Source organism: Chanodichthys erythropterus, chromosome 16 (genome assembly GCF_024489055.1).
Source record: "Chanodichthys erythropterus isolate Z2021 chromosome 16, ASM2448905v1, whole genome shotgun sequence".
NCBI classification, from domain to species: Eukaryota; Metazoa; Chordata; class Actinopteri; order Cypriniformes; family Xenocyprididae; genus Chanodichthys; species Chanodichthys erythropterus.
Genome location: NC_090236.1, coordinates 12,386,828 through 12,405,350, shown reverse-complemented (window position 1 = coordinate 12,405,350; position 18,523 = coordinate 12,386,828). Strand labels below are relative to the sequence as shown.

The window sequence follows — 18,523 nt, the reverse complement described above, 5'->3', positions numbered from 1 at the left end:
ATTTGACCGGCCACACACACTAATTAGTAATGGCCTTGAGGCACAGACTTTATGCAAGTAATTGCTGTAAAGGTATGAGGGCTTGAATTAGTTCAGGAAGTACAACAAGCCTTATCTTATAAATATTAACTGTGTACTCTGACGTTTGACGTGGCCGCTTGGACTGGGCGAATGAACGAATACTACTATGACGAAGGCATATCTTATGAATATTAATGAAGATACGTGCCAGCACGCTCAAGGAACGTTCTGAAGTACGTCAGGTTGACCTCATTAATATTTATATGAGAGGCCTTCGCTGTAGTGTGATTGGTCAGTTCCTCGCTGGATTGCGGATTCTGCGCTGTCTGCTAAAGTACCGGGCGGGATTTCCGCAATACATTCAGTATGGCGAAGACCTACGATTATTTGTTTAAACTGCTGTTAATCGGGGATTCCGGTGTCGGGAAGACCTGTGTGCTGTTCAGGTTCTCGGAGGATGCCTTTAACTCGACGTTTATTTCGACGATAGGTATTTATGTCTTATATTTATATCGGATTGTTTATGAAACGTCAGGCTGTGCTAGCGGCTAAGCTAATGGACTAGAAACTGTGTGTTAGCTCTTCTGGAGTTTGTGTTTTGTTTCTTTTCTAAACTTTGACAGGTTTGCTGGTGTTTTGTGATTAATTATTTTGTGTGGTGGTGATGTAGTGTGTATTTACTGAATCTTTCTGCTGCTTTTTTGGTTAGCATCTAACGTTAGCTGCTCTGACAGAATGACTCAGACGTGAAATTATAGACTTTCACTCTTATTTTGGAAACTTTTAAATATAAAATAGGTGAAAGCTTTATATAAAATGTATAATGTCCAATTTAAAAAAAAAAATATATGGTTTGAAACACTTTAGCCAGTTGTCATCTGTTTCATTCACACCAACTATAAAGACGTTTAAGATTTCACATATATAAGTTAATTATAATATTCTTGTCTACATTCAGTTAAATAGTGATTCAGAAAACTTTACTGTAACTTTGGCAGTACCATGGTACAACTATACTAATATCAGACTGTGATGTATATAGAAACCATGATGCTGAATGATTACCATACTTTTACCATGGTAATAAAGCTACTTTATAGTGTGATATTATCAAAACAGTGCTATTGACATCTACTTGTTCAACAATGTGACGTTATTATTATAATATGTCAGAAAAACCAAGGCTTCTATATTACACCTTGTTTGAGTGTAATGATGTAAATGGGACATTTTCTTAATTTTTTACTCTGTTAAGATTAGTTAAATAGTTTAGGTATAAAGAAAGACCTTATACTACAAAAAATATCATAAACGTGTAAAAAAAATATATTACGTTTCTTTATCATTTCTTTGTACCGTTCTGTTTTTTTTTTTTAATTAATTATTTATATAAATCATTTTTATTTAATTTATTGATTTAAAATCAAAAACATTAAAGGGTTAGTTCACCCAAAAATGGAAATTCTGTCATTAATTACTCACCCTCATGCTGCTCCACACCCGTAAGACCTTCGTTGATCTTCGGAACACAAATTAAGATATTTTAGTTGAAATCCGATGGCTCAGTGAGGCCTGCATAACCAGCAATGACATTTCCTCTCTCAAGATCCTTTAATGTACTAAAAACATATTTAAATCAGTTCATGTGAGTACAGTGGTTCGATATTAATATTATAAAGCCACGAGAATATTTTTGGTGCGGCAAAAAAACTAAATAACAACTTGTATAGTGATGGCCGATTTCAAAACACTGCTTCAGGAAGCTTCGGAGCGTGTCGAATCATGATTTGGATCACGCGTCAAACCGCCAAACTGCTGAAATCACGTGACTTTGGCGCTCCAAACAGCTGATTCGATACGCTGATTCATAACGCTCCGAATCTTCCTGAAGCAGTGTTTTGAAAATCGGCCATCACTAAATAAGTCGTTATTTTGGGTTTTTTTGGCGCACCAAAAATATTCTTGTGGCTTTATAATATTAATATTGATCCATTGTACTCACATGAACCGATTTAAATATGTTTTTAGTAAATTAATGGATCTTGAGAGAGGAAATGTCATTGCTCCCTATGCAGGCCTCACTGAGCCATCAGATTTCAACAAAAATATCTTAATTTGCATTCCTAAGATTAACAAGGGTCTTACGGGTCTGGAACGGCATGAGGGTAAGTAATACATGACAGAATTTAATTTTTGGGTGAACTAACCCTTTAATTTATTTATTTTAAACATTTCTTTAAACTGACCTTTTTTAGCACTCTCCCCAGAACCCAGTTTGAAAACCTCCAGGAGGTTTTCTACCCTTTTCAAGAGTATTTCAGATCAATAATCAATAATTTTTAACGGATCTTCAGCAGTCATGCATATGTTTTTATTTATTTATTTGTTTTTGTAGTATGAAATGCTGATTGCTTGCTTGGCTTTGTCATTCAACAAATGTTTATATGAACATATGCATCCTATGGACATCAGTTATGTGCATTGCTTTTAACACCTAAAAATAAAGAAAGGGAAGCTGTGTTGGTTTGTTTTTCAGCTGATGATGACAGTTGTGCTGTTACGTATTTTCTCTTCCAGGTATCGATTTCAAGATCAGGACAATAGAACTAGATGGCAAGAAGATAAAGTTACAGATATGGTGAGTTTCTAGTCGTCTTTCCTTCTAGTCAACACTAGTTGAACATTAGCAGATTGCTGCCATGATTGACTTCATATTTGGAAGTATATAAGAGAGTCTCTAAAGGAGCTTCTGTTTGTCTAGTGAAACCAAGACCAGGTTCATTTCTCCTTTACATTGCAGCACATGTTAGTGGTTTGTCTTTTGTCATTGTCCTGGTAAGGATGCAGGAGGTCATCTTCCACTTTACCAGACCTGCAAACCGCATTTCAGCAGGGCCACAGTTACAACACTTATTGTTTGATATTTACAGGGACACGGCAGGACAAGAACGATTCCGAACTATCACGACAGCATATTACAGAGGAGCAATGGTAAGATGATATGGCTGTATGATAAGCTTCAGGAGTTTCAGCTATAATAATACTACTGCTCATTTGCAGTCATCTTTATAATTGCAATGTTTTGCGCAGTTGTAATTTGCCTTGTGCTCTGATCTCAGGGTATCATGCTGGTTTATGATATTACCAATGAGAAATCATTTGACAACATCAAAAACTGGATCCGAAACATAGAAGAGGTGAGTGTCTCTGTGCCTGATTTATCTGCCTTTAACAATATACCAATATTCATAATCTGCAGGTCTTTATATTTACATAAATGGCTCAAACAGTAAAGCCATTGGTTCAATTGACCCTTCGCAAAGACCCGCCCCCCTTAGTTACTGTTGCTTGGTCCAGCAAGACATGGCGCTTTCAAGTCCACCAAGGTTAATCTTCTAACTCCTGACTACTTTGTCAGGTAAAATGGAGGATTCGGTGTTATGATTGGTTAGATCGCTTGTCAATCAAACTCCCAGCGAAGGGTCAATTCCCATGAGAATGCATGAACTGATAAAATATATAGTTTAAATGCTTTTGCTTTGGATCAAATGTGTCTGCCAGTTTCATTAATGAAAATGTCAATATTTCACCTATTTATTTGTTAAATATAAAATACATATTAAAGTAGGCATCTTTGGTCCTTGAACTTAATTGGATTTTTTTTTTCTCTCTACCATCTTGCGCTGTGAACGTTGTGCTTTTAATATGACATTTCCAGTTAAAATAGTTTTTGAAAACAAAGGCACGTCATGTTAATGCTTATTGTTGTCTGACACTAAACTACCGGTAGCCTAATTACTAGTCATTCAATTTTTGAAAATATGTAGCATTGCACATCCTTAACAGTACTGTTTGAATATTTAACAGCAAGTCCATTTTCTTGTATGTGTTCAACCCAGCATGCATCAGCAGATGTAGAAAAAATGATTTTGGGGAACAAATGTGACATTAATGAGAAGAGGCAGGTGTCCAAAGACCGAGGCGAGAAGGTGAGCAGAGCATAACACTTCTTATCTTTAGCCATTGTATAATATTATTTAACTTTCAGTGTATAAACACCTTCTTCAACAATAATCATTTAGTTAATGATCATCCTGCATCATCCAGCTGAATCATACTAGTATTTTGAATCAAGTCTGCTTGTACCTGTTTAGCTGGCGTTAGAGTACAGCATCAAGTTCATGGAGACGAGTGCGAAGGCTAATATCAATGTTGAGAACGTAAGTGCAAATGGCTTTTATGATGAATCCTCATTTCATTTCCTTATCATATCTGATCATATCTAAGCGTTTAAAGGTCTAATCCAGACGTAATGTTTTCCGCTCTACTCACAGGCATTCTTAACGCTCGCCAGAGACATAAAATCAAAGATGGACACGAAATTGGTAAGATTCTCCCTTTCTGTGATTTAGGTTTATGTTTAAAAATGAATTTAGATTCATAAATGGGTTACACTTTACAAGAAGGTTTCATTAGTTAGAATGAACAATAGTTCTATAGCGTTTATTAAAGTAAAGTAAATAAGTGATTTCTGAGAATCACACTGTTGATAACTGAAATCAACCCAAACAAACACGCCCCTCCCTTTATTGCTCCGCCCCCAAAATGCACAAACACACAATGCACGAGTGGATGTCTCTTTATTAAAGGATTAGTTCACTTTTAAATAAACTTTTCCTGATAATTTACTCACCCCCATGTCATCCAAGATGTCCATGTCTTTCTTTCTTCAGTCAAAAAGAAATTAAGGTTTTTGATGAAAACATTCCAGGATTTTTCTCCTTATAGTGGACTTGAATGGGCACCAAACGATTGAAGGTCAAAATTAGTTTCACTGCAGCTTCAAATTGTTCTACATGATCCCAGATGAGAAATAAGGGTCTTATCTAGTGAAACCATCGCTCATTTTCTGAAAAAAATTGAAAATTCTATAAGTTTTAACCTTAAATGCTCATCTTGAACTAGCTCTCTTCTTCTTCTTCTTCTCTATTTGAATTCCAGCAGTGTAGACACTGCTAAGCGTATTACTGCCCTCCACAGGTCAAAGTTTGAACTAATTGTTATATACTATTGAACTAGCATATTGCATATAAAAATTGGTTCAAACTTTGACCTGAGGAGGGCAGTAATACGCTTAGCAGCGTCTACACTGTTGGAATTCTAATAGAGAAGAAGAAGAGAGCTAGTTCAAGATGAGCATTTAAGGTTAAAACTTTACATTTTTTCCAGAAAATGAGCGATGGTTTTTCTAGATAATACCCTTATTTCTCATCTGGGATCATGTAGAACAATTTGAAGCTGCACTGAAACTAATTTTGACCTTCAATCATTTGGTGCCCATTGAAGTCCACTATAAGGAGAAAAATCCTGGAATGTTTTCATCAAAAACTTAAATTTCTTTTCGACTGAAGAAAGAAAGACATGGACATCTTGGATGACATGAGGGTGAGTAAATTCAGGAAAAGTTTATTTAAAAGTGAACTATTCCTTTAATGCTGAAGTGAAAGGTGAGCCTAAGATACTTCTTACAGTTTTAAAAAAAACTACATAATACATTATAATTGATAAATAATAGGTACATAATAAAGACGATTTTCCTTTTTGGATGAATGAATCCTTCAGTATCTCTGGCTAGCTTGAGTTGTAGTACTGAAATGAGGTTTATTTTGTCTTTGCTCACACAGGAGGGTAACAATCCTCAGGGCAGCAACCACGGAGTGAAAATTACCCCTGAACAGCAGAAAAAGAGCAGCTTCTTTCGTTGTGTGCTACTGTGAAGACCAAGGCCTTACTGTCCGCCGCCAATGGGCTGGACACGACTGGACTATGCTCTCCTTCTTAGCACTCCTCCTCCTTCCTCTCTTCTCTCCTTCTCTGTCACGCTCTACTTCCAGCCCTAGGACAGTCGGAGTTCCTGGCTCCTCTCATCTTCTTCCATTGACAGATTAGCGATGCCGCTTATGACCCTTCCCTGGCGAAAGAAAGCATTGGTTCTACAAGTCAAGGCGAAGAGCCGGTTACTGATGCGTCGCCGTAAACGCGCACCTAAAGAAGATCCCGTACCTCCATCTTTGTTTCCATTGCTCGTTTTGAGCGCACAACTGCCAAAATCGATCCATTCCTTCATGGCGACCTGGAAGTACTTGTGATTGTGATTCTGGGTCCGGCCGCAGAGCGTGATCTTACATTGAGCCAATTTGAGAGTTCCGTGGGGCGATCTTTATCATTCCATTTTATTTCCGGCGCATTCTTCGACAATCACATGACCTTATTGTAAGTAGAGGAATATTATAACCCACCTCTTAGATGCTTAAATTTTTTTTTTTTTGTTCCCAGTTTTTTTTTTTTCACACTGATCATTCACACAATTGGTGCATTCAAGGTTTCACAGACATGGCTAATGATATTTTCATATTAAACAAATGAAGATCCTGCTTTTTATTCATCAAGACGTGTTTACTTCCTCGTTAAATCTAACCTCCCTTTTTTTTAACATGCACATGAAGCTATTTCCAAATAGTTCAGCCTTTTATGCAGTAGCGCTAGCTTTCTTTTTAATAATCCTTTGCATAAATCCAAAACTCAGGTCTGGATTTATTTTGACCTGAAAACATCCCATCATGAAAGTGCAACACTTGAATTGAATCTACTACAGTATACTCGAATGAAACTGACTCATAGCCCTTGAAAGGATGAGGAATTCCTGAGTTTGTAGTATTAATTATGCGTAACCAAAAGCAATGAGAAAGGGTGACTGTGTGACCTGAAAAGCAGAGCTATACTTGAGAAAGCACCTCCCGTACAGACGTCCATGCACTTTATCAGTATCGTTTGTGTTGTGTGTAGTTTGTGCCAAGTGATAGTTTTGCATCATAAAGGCAGGCGTTTTAACATGGTTACATGGAGTATGACCTGCCGAATTCATGTTAGTTTTAAGAGTAAGGCGTTTTCAGTTTCAACCCAAACGTTCTTTGCAAGGACTATTTCTACACCAGTCTTTCCCTGATAGTAAGCCAAAGCTAGTTTTATGCATTGGCTTCTATTGATGCAGTTTGAATCAGTTGTTCATTTGTTCATATGTCTGGAGTGTTATGAATAGTTTGGGTGGCACAGTGCAAAAACAAAATGGATTTAGTTCACATGACTAGGCTTAACTACCCAGAATACCGTAATCCACCATTCCTGATTTCAGAATAGTGTGTTGTCATAAGCACATGCTTATAATTAATGCAAGAAATGCAATGCTCGAGTTGTACAGCCCTTCAAAGACAAATTTCAGTAGTTGCACTTGTTTCTGTAGTGGTTTGATATGAGTTTTCACACTGATTTCTCTCAATTTGATCTTGTACTCTAAAAAATGCCGGGTTGAAAATTGATAAACTCAGTGATTGGGTTGTTTTGACCCAATTTGAACATGTCGGGCAGTTTTATTTAACCCTACTTTTGTTTAAAAATGACTGACTGTCTGGCTTAAAATGAACCCAAAATAGGTTGGAAATTATAAATCAGACACATAATTACTAGAGGCAACAATAATAATCAAAAGGTGAACATTTATTAATAAGCAATTCAATAAATGTTTGTTTAATTATTATTCATTAAACTTACTTAAACTTATTAAACATTAATTAATGTTAATTTCCGACACATTTTGGGTTAATTTAAAGCAAGCAATACAGTAATTTTTAAACAATAGTTGTGTTAAATAAAACTACCCCACAGGTTGGGTAAACATTTAACCCAACCACTGGGTTGCTGAGTTTGAATTTAACCCAACATTTTTAGAGTGTAGTTTAGTCAAACCTGTCTGTCACGAGACCCGTTTTGTTTGGACAAATTGTGCAGTTTTGCCTTTGTACTGCAGTATACTCAAATGTATGTTTTGTAGTCGTATTGTGAAATGAAACATGACGGTTGGTTAATGTACACCAGCAATCTTTAACGCCCGTTCGCTTCGAGTGAAAGAACAAACTCTCCATCGATGAGAATCCAGGAGTCAATCTCTCAAAACCTGACAAGAACAGGTTCAGATCAAATTTCACCCCAAAACCAGTTTATTTAGCATTTTGTTAGCACATTTTAATTCAGTTCTCATTAATGCAATGCAAATATATACTATTTACATATCATGGTACCATCTTTGTCATGGAGTAAAATATGGATGCATTGAAATAATGAGAATTTGCGAAGTTAATTGTCATGAAAATGTCTCAAATGTTTTTTATGCAATATATATATATATTTTCCATTGGATTTGGGGTGTAATGTGACCTGGAAGTGTTTTAAAGAGATTAGGGAAGCACACTGTTTGTCTGTTTTTCCTGCGAGGCAGAGGTGTATGAAATTCTCTTCTTGCTGCAATAAGGCACATTCACTTTTCTTTTTCCAAGCTTAAATGTTGACCAACTTGAAATGACTTCCTGTTTGCACCTTGTTCTCTTTCCACCTTGAGGAGACGATGTTTGGGGCTCATATTTGTGATATTCTTTCATGTTAGGAGTTGTGTAACAGGGGTCAGCTCATCTTCATCTGTACCCATAGCAACTCCCTTCTCTTCCTGTCCAATAATACTTGCCGTTTGTCTTAATAACTAATACTTGATCTTTCATTTTGGATCTATGCATCATGAAGGTGACCTCCTGTATGTTTTGTCTGTGTATGTATATTTTTTTCTATAGATGTTCTGTACATTGAAGCGTCTACCAGCGGTTGGCCGCGTATCTGTCTACTCTGAGCTTTAGAGGACAGTTGAGTGTTTAAAACATGTTTGGCTGTAATAATGAACCTTAGACGCAATTTAATCTGGCCTTTGGGTGTTTAAAAATTATAGAATTAAGTGCAAAAATAACTATAACAAACAGCTGGCAAAACATGTTTATTTGATTTGCAAACAAACCAAGTGGAAAAGAACATTAGCAAACAGGTACCGCTTTCTGTCTTAAACGCTTTGCAGTTTATTGAGCAGTGACGCGTACATCTGTCGATCTCCGTTTTCGCTGTTTAGTTTGTCTTTCTTGTACTTCTTGGTTTGAAATGACTGTCATCCATATCATTTACAGATTCTTTTATATGACCATGTTTTCATTTGTCAATTGTGAGGTAACTGGGGAGATTGGTAAATTACATTTTGGTAAAAAAAAAGAAAAGAAACAATTGTAAATAACTCTAAAAAGAGATCTACTTAAATTGTACTGTACTTTCTAAAACATTGAAAAATGGATCTACAGTTTTTGTAGATATCTGTACTTTTGATTTATTAAAACAAGATTCTTTTAAGAGTCTGGTTTCTGTGTGTTTAATGCTGATAGATGAATTATTTTCAGGTGTTGATTTGTTGTAGTATCTGAAGCTGTATAATACGTTTTCAGGCACATTATTGGCTTGTTTTTTTATGTTCAAGATAAGAATTTGTATATTTTATTGAAGTGTATATTTTGAACATTAATGTTCTTCTTGTATTAGTACAGGTGTCTTCTTTATTTCTGCGTGACACCATCTGTCCCTGACTTCTGAATCTGCAGAGAAAGTTTTTGCATTGTCTTTTGGAAGTAAATGTCCTGTTGGTCAGTGTCCAGATGATCTTCAGATCCTGATGTGAAAGGTGCTGGAAGCAAGAAAAATAAGACATTTTCTTATTAGCAGCAAGCTCTATCAAAAGCCTCTGTATACAATCTGTTAAAGGTGACCTATTATTCCTCTAAGTCTCTGGTGTCTCCAGAATGTGTCTGTGAAGTTTCAGCTCAAAATCCCCCACAGATCATTTATTATAGCTTGTCAAATTTGCCCCTATTTGGGTGTGAGCAAAAACACACCGTTTTTGTGTGTGTCCCTTTAAATGCAAATGAGCTGCTGCTCCCCGCCCCCTTTCCAGAAGAGGGCGGAGCTTTAACAGCTCAACAACAACAAAGCTGGAGAATCTCACGCAGCCAAAATGAGGAAAGTGTTCATCCTTACATTGTTCAAACCGGAGTCGACACTGATGGAGAGACTCAGGAAGAAGTTACAACTTTTATAATGAAACTGCACGTGTCTGAATGTTGGTGGATAAATTTATGTAGTTGCTGTTGAGTTGATTCAACTCATCCACTAATATGTGCCGTCATGTTCATCTTTTGTGTTGAATTGACCCTCGTTTGTGAATCAGTCCGGCGTAAAATGATGGCAACAACAACACTCGACTACAACAACTCTTCCTCTCCTCTAAAGCAGCCTAACATGGCCCCGCCCCCTTTGTTTCGTGTTCTCGGGGGCGGGGTTTATGTAAATTTTACAGTTAGTGATGTCACCAACCCAGAAATAAGCTCGTAGTCCCTACCAGCCGTTTGTTGTAGTGATTTCTGTAAAAGAAAATATCTTTCTTTGCATTGAACTTTGAGCGTCGTAACTTTGCAGATGTTGTTTATGCTCAAACAGCATAAAAAAATAAAATAAAGTTAAAAAAGTGAAATCATAATCAACCACCCCTTTAACAGCAGCTTGGGGCAAAAATGTCGAATTCAAAATTAGTTCTTGTTGGATGTGGTCAGTATATAGATATATTATGCACAACTACGCATTATGCTTATAAAATATTTCATCAATAGTATTTAAATAAAGTGCGACGATGTCAGTTTTCATCACTTTTGGCCACTACTGTATATATCATAAAAGTGTAAAAGGAAAAAAAAATCCCTGAAAATTAAAATATTAATGAAAAAGTGCAGGTCATGTGAAAGTTGCCTGAGTTTACCTGGTCATTAAAGACATAACTTTGCACAGACAGATCTGGTTAAGGAATAGTGTCACACCAGTTTCATGATAACACACGTCAAGTTTAATTATTATGATTATTATCCTTAGAAACGGTGAGTCACTGACCCATAGACTGTCAACATATTCATACCACAGATGCTGTTAACAGAGCTTAAGTCGTATTTCAATTTAAAATTTAAAAGTTTGTGAAAACCACTAAAACATATCTAAAACTGTTTGTGAAAAGAAAAGCTTGTAGCTGTTACCTGAGGAAATCTGGCGCTCTCACAATCATGTGCTGGAAATCCTCTAGAGATAATCGACCATCATTGTCCAGATCAGCTTCATCAATCACTTTCTCACACACCATCCTCACCTCATCCTCCGTCAGCTCGTTTCGGGTCAGTTTATTTAAGGTTTTCTCCAGATCTGATTTACAGATGAAATCATCGTTGTTGAAATCTAGAGGGAAAAACAAAACAAGGTTGAGATTTAAATATATCACTATTAAAATCAGCAAATAAATATGAACTTGATATGAATTTGATATGAATACTACTTTTTTTTTATGTTCAAGTTACAAATAAAATAAAACATTTTAATGCAACTTTTCAAATTGCTTTTAAATTTAGTCAATAGCTTAAAATACGTAATGAAATACTTAATACTAATAGTAAGCACCTTTCACAGACACAAAGATGTATATATAATGTATTCCAAATTATTATGCAAGTGACATATCAGTAGGTTTTCAATACAATAAACATTCAGATTTTAGTTTTTCTAATAAAGTGTTTATTTCTCCATGTGTTTTTAGATAACTGGTATCAATCTCAGACAAAATAATTTGCCAGATCTATGGAAACCCTACTTAGAGGTTGTTCCACATCATTAAGCAAGTCACAGTTCTCATGAAATATGTAGAGGAAGAAAGATCTTTCTGAAGATGAAAAGCATGAAATGGTGCAATGTTGTGCAAAAGGCATGAAAACAACTAATATTGTGTGAAAACTGAATGGAGATTATCGAATTATCATAAGATTTCTGAGTGATTTAGAGCACAGCAGAACTCGATCAGATAAAGGCTTATTAAGGAAAGTTCCTGTATGTATTAAAAGGGCAGCTATAAAAAGCCAGTGTTGAGCAGCAATCAGGTATCTGAAGCTGCTGGTGTCTCTGGAGTCTCAAGAAGCTCTCCATGCAGCCGAGAAACATTTACAGTGGGTGTAGAAATATGAAGACTCATTTTTAAATAGTTTTATTTACTGTAGTTTAATGGATGATCTAAATGGATGGATTTCTGGATGGTTGGTGAATGGCCACCACGTTCCAACAAGACTGTGACGTCAGCAAGGAGCTGGTGATTTGTGCTGGATTATTGGGAAGTGAGATGGAGGGTATTTAAATGACTTTTCCAAGATATGTGGAGTTCATAACTGGCCATTTTCAGCTATGGTATAAAAATGAGAATAATGCACTATGCACTATCCCATGCTGCAAAAAAACACCACAGCAATAAAACTGTTTGAAAATGTATTTCTACACCTTTAGATGTCTAAAATGCATCTTTACACACAACTGCCAGCCTGCATGAAGAGCTTCTTGAGACTCCAGAGACACCAGCAGCTTCAAATACCTGTTTGCTGCTCAATATTTGTTTTTTTTTTATAGCTGCCCTTTTAATGCAATTAACTTGTTTGACAGGAACTTTCCTTAATAAGCCTTTATCTGACCGAGTTCTGCTGTGCTCTAAATCACTCAGAAATCTTATGATAATTCGATAATCTCCATTCAGTTTTCACACAATATTAGTTGTTTTCATGCCTTTTGCACAACATTGCACAACATTTCATGCTTTTCATCTTCAGAAAGATCTTCCTCCCCATATTGCATGAGAACTGTGACTTGCTTAATAATGTGGTACAACACATTATTAAGCAAGGGTTTCCATTTACTTAAGTAGACCTGGCAAATTATTTTGTCTGAGATTGATACCAGTTATCTAAAAAGACATGGATTAATTAAACACTTTCTTAGAAAAACTAAAATCTGAATTGTTTGTTTATTGTATTGAAAACCTACTGATATGTCACTTGGAACACATATATACAACATATACTCTCGTGTGTAAATCATTGATCTCTATCGTTTGAGAGCGTTATCATTTACCCCGTGTTAATGTTGCATGAGAACAGAGTCTTTTCTGATGACAGCAGCAGATCAGGTTCTCTGAGATCTTTTAATTAGACAGTAGCATGAACAGATATGAACAGAGGTAGTTTCTTCTTTAATGAACGTCTGAATTATTGATATTCATGTGTCAGTTAAGGTTGTGCGGGTTCATCTCTACATGAATAGGAACAGAAGATTGAGGTCAAGTCATCGTATCAAATGGTTTCATATACAATGCCAGAACACACGGGTTATTATTGTTAACTCAGACTATTAAAAAAAAATTTGTACAAATGTTCATCTATTATTTGCTTTGCTTCATGTATTTATTGCCAGTGTGTGAAAATTAAAAAACAAAAGCCTTCCCCAACTTCCTATTTTGTCTATGATAAACTGATTTTTATGTTAAGGACTTTTTTACCAGGAAAATCAAAAGGATGTGACGTTTACGCGAGCGCTACCTCTATTCTGTTCTATGACACATGAAACAAATGCTTACAATGTTCGGGAAAATGCTGAAAGAGCCATTTTGTACTGTAATGTTAATGTGTCATGCAAAGAGAAGGGATGAATTCAAACTTTAGTCTCACATAGTTGGATCTATACAGTCTACAGTCTCAAGTATAGCATACTTTATTTCCAAACTATTGTAATTTTATTTACCTCATCTTTCAACATGATGCTGGTGAATTGCAGAGCTGGTGCAAACATATCCAGGTCGTTATGATCAGATGCTTTCTTAACTGCTGTTTTCTCACCGCTGTCATTTTTGTTGTGTGTTTACTTTGTTATTGAGAGGAAAGCTCACAGCATATATTTAGCTAAATATTCATCTAAACGTCACTCTCAGCAGTGTGGATGGCGTCTGGATGTTCGTATATCACTGCAAAGGTATTTCCAACTTATTTTTACTTCTAAGCAAAGAATGAAAAAAAACTTTGAGTATATTGGGCCCTTGATGAATCACGTTCAGTCTCTTGTGCATTATGTGGGCATGAGTGTGAGCAGATAGCAAGTCGCTGGTTGCAGTTCACTTAACGGCCACTGGTGTCGCTAATAACAAGGTTTTCTGAATTCTACATAAAGCCCTTTTAAAAACTTAAACTTATTTCATTTAGTTGCAAAGGCAACATTTCTAATGTGTTTTTTGTTAAAGTTGAAGCATGGAAATGACTAACTGGAAATAAATAAAAGCTAAAATTAAAAAAAAAAAACAAAACTAAATACTAAAACTGAAATAAAAATAAACTAAACCTAAATAGTAATGTTTACAAAAATAGTAAAAAAGCACATAACAAAATACGGAAGAGGATTAGGGCCAAGCAATAATAAAAAAATAAAACAATCTCAAGATTAAAGTTGTTCAATTTTGAGAAAAAAATCATTAAATTTGGAGAAAAAAGTCGAAATAAAATGTTGAGAATAAACTTGTTAAATTACGAGAAAAAAGTCGTTAAAATGTTGAGAAAAAACTCGTTAAATTTCAAGAAAAAAGTCGAGATAAAATGTTGAGAATAAACTCGTTAAATTACGAGAAAAAACGTGTTAAATTGCGAGAAAAAATGTTCTCATAATATAACAGCTTTTTTCTCGAAATTTAATGACTTTTTCCTCATAATTTAACTAATTTGTTCTCATAATCTAACGACTTTTTTCTTGTAATTTAATGACTTTATTCTCAACATTTTATCTAGACTTTTTTCTTGTAATTTAACGAGTTTATTCTCAACATTTTATTTCGACTTTTTTCTCGAAATTTAACAACTTTAATCTTGGTTTTATTGGTTTTATTGGTTTTATTTTATTTTTTTATTATTGCTTGGCCCTAATCCTCTTCCGTAACAAAATGACTAAAATAAAACTAAATTTAAAATGAAAACTGAAAATATGAAACAAACATAAATTAATAAAAACTATAATAGCATATAAATAATACTTAATACTGGTTCTTTCAAACAGAACATCAGTCAGAACACCATTATTCAATTAAATCCTAAGCATCCTTCTAATAGTTTTAATTAATGGTTGAACGAGTGGTTTAGCATAATTAAAAATAGTTTTAACTAACCCTATAAAGGGTTGCTAGTTCTGCATATAAATGAAAAAATTATTATTTGTTGCATGGTAAAATTTAGTAATCTCGATAAGAATCCACACGTTCTGAAGTTTCGCCTGAGGAAGAAAAACTTGTGAGCTGCGATTAATATGCTACGCTATAGATTAGTGCAGGTATTACATCACTTTGTAGGCCAAAATGCAGAAACAAGTTCGCACATCGTGCCAAAGGGTTTTTTGAATGGGATTTTGGTTAAATGGCTGAAATAAGGTCTGTGGTGAACACAAGCTCAAGACACTTTCATGTTTTATTCTATGACATAAAATACATCAGTATTACCTCACTCATGATTTTTTTAAGCTGTTACATGTCTTCAAAAAGTGGCTAAATGGGACTACAGAGGCTGTCGTTAAACGTCATCACGCCAAACATATAAATTCTCTTGTGCACTTAGAAACTATAGTCTAACTCAGATACTCTGGGAAAATGTTTTTATATAAAATCTGAAAGAGTTGTTGGAAGATTAGTGATGGTGCCGTTGAACTCATGGGACCGTGGTGTAGTTCGTTTATAGCCTCCCTTTAGCTTTTTACTTCTGGAAACTGCATTTAGGCTTCAAAATTTATAAACATTGTGTTCATCTGTGAAAATTATCTTGTTTAAGTAAACTTTTGTTGATCACAGAGCTTGTTTTTCACAAGCCTATGGAAAAATCCTATTGGGTTTGTGTCGAGAGAACCAGTGTGATGCAAAAATGGCATCATACCTGCACCACTCTATTGACAATAGATTATGGACCATTTTTGCCCGTGAAATTTTGTGACCACACCTTAAGACTGACCGTAGATCTTAAAAGCGTAATACGCCTTCAGGTCCCGTGGGGCCATTTCACTGAGCACTGAAAACATGTCCAGAAAGTCGTCCAAAGTCATGTTTCCTTCTCCATCCTCTGAGAAGACCTCGGCGATCCTCTGCCTGAATGGGTTATCCTAAATAAAAGATGACATTTTATCCTTAAAAGTATGCAGAGCAGTAACTAGGGCCTATTCATGTTTTGCTTACATCCCTGTGACAGTGCTTACTTTTCATGCCCCAGTAAAAGCGGTCTAGCAAATATTGCATAAGATCAACCAAATGCTGCAGGATTTTTTTTCTCATCACTAACTAATATTTCACAAACACTTGATTAAACGGAGTTAAGCTGTCGGTTCTCTTGAGTTAAGAGGATCTGATAACACTTAACCCCACCAAGACTGCGATCAATTAGTAGGAGTTTCATAATTGATGAGGAACACAGATGCGCTGTACCTTCAGCTCCGGCATGCTGCCAATCAGCTCGTATGGCAGACGCACCTCCGGCTGGTTGGTGTAGTCCAGCGGCACGAGCTGTGGAGCTAAATCACGGTATCGATGAAACAGTCTGAGGAAAGGCAACATCATTGATAACTCTTTTGAACTCTTCTTCTATTATTTAAGTCTATAACAACACGTTATATGAAACTAGGCCTATATGACATCTTCATACTGTTTAGCAGCATATTTAGTGACTAGAGCAGATAGAGGCTTTTTCAGTCACATTAAATAAACAAGTATAAGAAAACTGAGTATCTCACCTCAGAATTTCTTTTCTGGTGAAATAAGTGCAGTCCTTCAAAATGAAGCAAAAATATTCTATGATTTACAAAGCAACATTTTTAATCAATATTATTCTCTCTCTCTCTCTCTCTCTCTCTCTCTCTCTCTATATATATATATATATATATATATACTTTCATGCTAACTTTTTATAATTGTGTGAGGAAAATGGTAATGAGGTGCAAAGCGTTCATGCATATTCATGAAAATAGCTGTTAACCATAACAATTTGTATATCAATCTTAAGTAGGCCTGTTATCATGACCATTTTAATTTTAAAACTTGCTACAGACTATATCACAAAAGTGCATTCATTTTTACAGTTTTAAAATGTAATTGCATTTTTAAGATGCGGATAATTTTTAATAAATTAAAGCTTTTGTTTGGCAAGGATGCTTAAACATCAGTAAAGACATGCATAATGTTACAAAAGATGTCTATTTCAAATAAATGCTGTTCTTTAGAACTTTCTATTAATCAAAGAATCCTGATTTTTTTTTTTTTTTTTTTTTTTATCACAGATTCCACAAAAATAGTATGCAGCACAACTGTTTTCAACATTGATAATAATCATAAATGTTTCTTGAGCAGCAAATCATCATATTAGAATGATTTCTGAAGGATCATGTGACACTGAAGACTGGAGTAATGATGCTGAAAATCCATCTTTGATCACAGAAATAAATTATATTTTAATAAATATTCACATACAAAACATTTATTTTAAATTGTAAATATATTTTACAGTTTTTATCAAATAAATCCAGCCTTGGTGAGCAGAAGAGACTTTTTTCAAAAACTTTAGAGATTCTTACCGAGTTTTGAACGGTAGTGTAATATCCAAAATAATGATCTCAAATGGCTCATGTGACTGACCTGATATGCATCCAGTTGCTGGGATGTAAAGATGGTCTGTTTGTTCCCCATCCTTGCAGTGCCATGGCAAACTCCCTGTCGTCTGCAGCCGTATGCCAGCAGATATTTCAGATATGAAATACTGGCACAAAAGGCCGCTGTGAGACACGGCAGATCAGGTGTCGCCGCTGTGAGGCCTTTAGTTCTTTTATAATGGCAGTATTTCATCATTTAGCTGCCATGAATGGCGGTCTTTCTTGGACGTGAATGTGTCCTGTCGGTCAAGGGGAGTGCAAGTGGAGAGCAGGGCTGACATCTCAACTGAGCGTCAGATTACTGACCGATTCACATGCTGGGAACACTGGAAATGTGCAGAAGTGATGGACAACAATATTCAATCTTCATATTTACTGAATTATTGTGTGGTAGTTCAAGGGCACATTTGGACACAAACAAAACAATGAGTGGATAATAAGATATTTAAAAGCCATTTGAGGAACAAACTGAGCTCAAAATCATGATTTTGATGTTTAATATTACATTTCTATTTACTTAAAGTGCTCTAATTTCATGCACTAATTTTGTACTTAATATACTAAAAATTTAGTACTTCTTAATATAATCTTAAGAACATCTAAGTCAGTGAGTGTACTCAACTGTGCTATTTTGAGACACCATGAAATATGAACTAAAATGTGCTTTTAATATACTATCTCTGTATTTAAAAATATATATTTACCACTTTATCTACCACTTGTAGTACACTGTGGGTCCACTATGTAATATAAGTAGTATCTAAATATATTTTTTAAATACAGAGATAGTATATTAAAAGCACATTTTAGTTCATATTTCATGGTGTTGAGTACACAGTTGAGTACATAGATGTTCTTAAGATGATCTTAAGAAGTACTAAAGAATCATTTTTAGTATATTAAGTACGAAATTAGTGCACGAAAATAGAGCACTTTAAGTATAATATATAACAACAACAACAACAACAAAAAATTCTAGAACAAGATTGTTTTCTGTCCAAATACTCATCATTGTAAT

The 18,523-nt window shown here is 35.2% G+C and overlaps 2 protein-coding genes across 3 annotated transcripts; one reads left to right on the top strand and one right to left on the bottom strand.

The window, feature by feature from the left end:
* Positions 1-312: 312 nt before the first annotated feature.
* Positions 313-8,818, top strand: rab8a (RAB8A, member RAS oncogene family). The gene is made up of 8 exons (XM_067362763.1): positions 313-511; positions 2,599-2,659; positions 2,952-3,012; positions 3,141-3,218; positions 3,921-4,010; positions 4,176-4,241; positions 4,356-4,406; positions 5,706-8,818. Exons 1-8 carry the CDS (start codon positions 388-390, stop codon positions 5,796-5,798), a joined length of 624 nt encoding a protein of 207 aa, XP_067218864.1. The 5' UTR covers positions 313-387; the 3' UTR covers positions 5,799-8,818.
* A 785-nt stretch (positions 8,819-9,603) lies between these two features.
* cib3 (calcium and integrin binding family member 3) lies at positions 9,604-17,557 on the bottom strand. 2 transcript variants are annotated; one of them, XM_067363628.1, is made up of 6 exons: positions 17,492-17,557; positions 16,594-16,628; positions 16,289-16,400; positions 15,822-15,969; positions 11,019-11,214; positions 9,604-9,625 (listed from the first exon to the last, which is right to left on the bottom strand). In XM_067363628.1, exons 1-6 carry the CDS (start codon positions 17,540-17,542, stop codon positions 9,604-9,606), a joined length of 564 nt encoding a protein of 187 aa, XP_067219729.1. In that variant the 5' UTR covers positions 17,543-17,557. The 2 variants fall into 2 exon arrangements, with proteins under 2 accessions (XP_067219729.1, XP_067219728.1); XM_067363627.1 differs by lacking the exons at positions 16,289-16,400; positions 16,594-16,628 and having other exon boundaries at positions 17,492-17,542.
* Positions 17,558-18,523: the final 966 nt, after the last annotated feature.

Coding starts and splice junctions, on each gene's coding strand:
- rab8a (XM_067362763.1), top strand. CDS start 388: ATGGCGAAGACCTACGATTATTTGTTTAAACTGCTGTTAATCGGGGAT. Junction 2,660..2,951: donor AAGATAAAGTTACAGATATG/GTGAGTTTCTAG, acceptor TGATATTTACAG/GGACACGGCAGGACAAGAAC. Junction 4,407..5,705: donor CAAAGATGGACACGAAATTG/GTAAGATTCTCC, acceptor TTGCTCACACAG/GAGGGTAACAATCCTCAGGG.
- cib3 (XM_067363628.1), bottom strand. CDS start 17,542: ATGGGGAACAAACAGACCATCTTTACATCCCAGCAACTGGATGCATAT. Junction 16,629..17,491: donor AGCAACTGGATGCATATCAG/GTCAGTCACATG, acceptor TTCATTTTGAAG/GACTGCACTTATTTCACCAG. Junction 9,626..11,018: donor AGAGCGCCAGATTTCCTCAG/GTAACAGCTACA, acceptor TCTTGCTTCCAG/CACCTTTCACATCAGGATCT.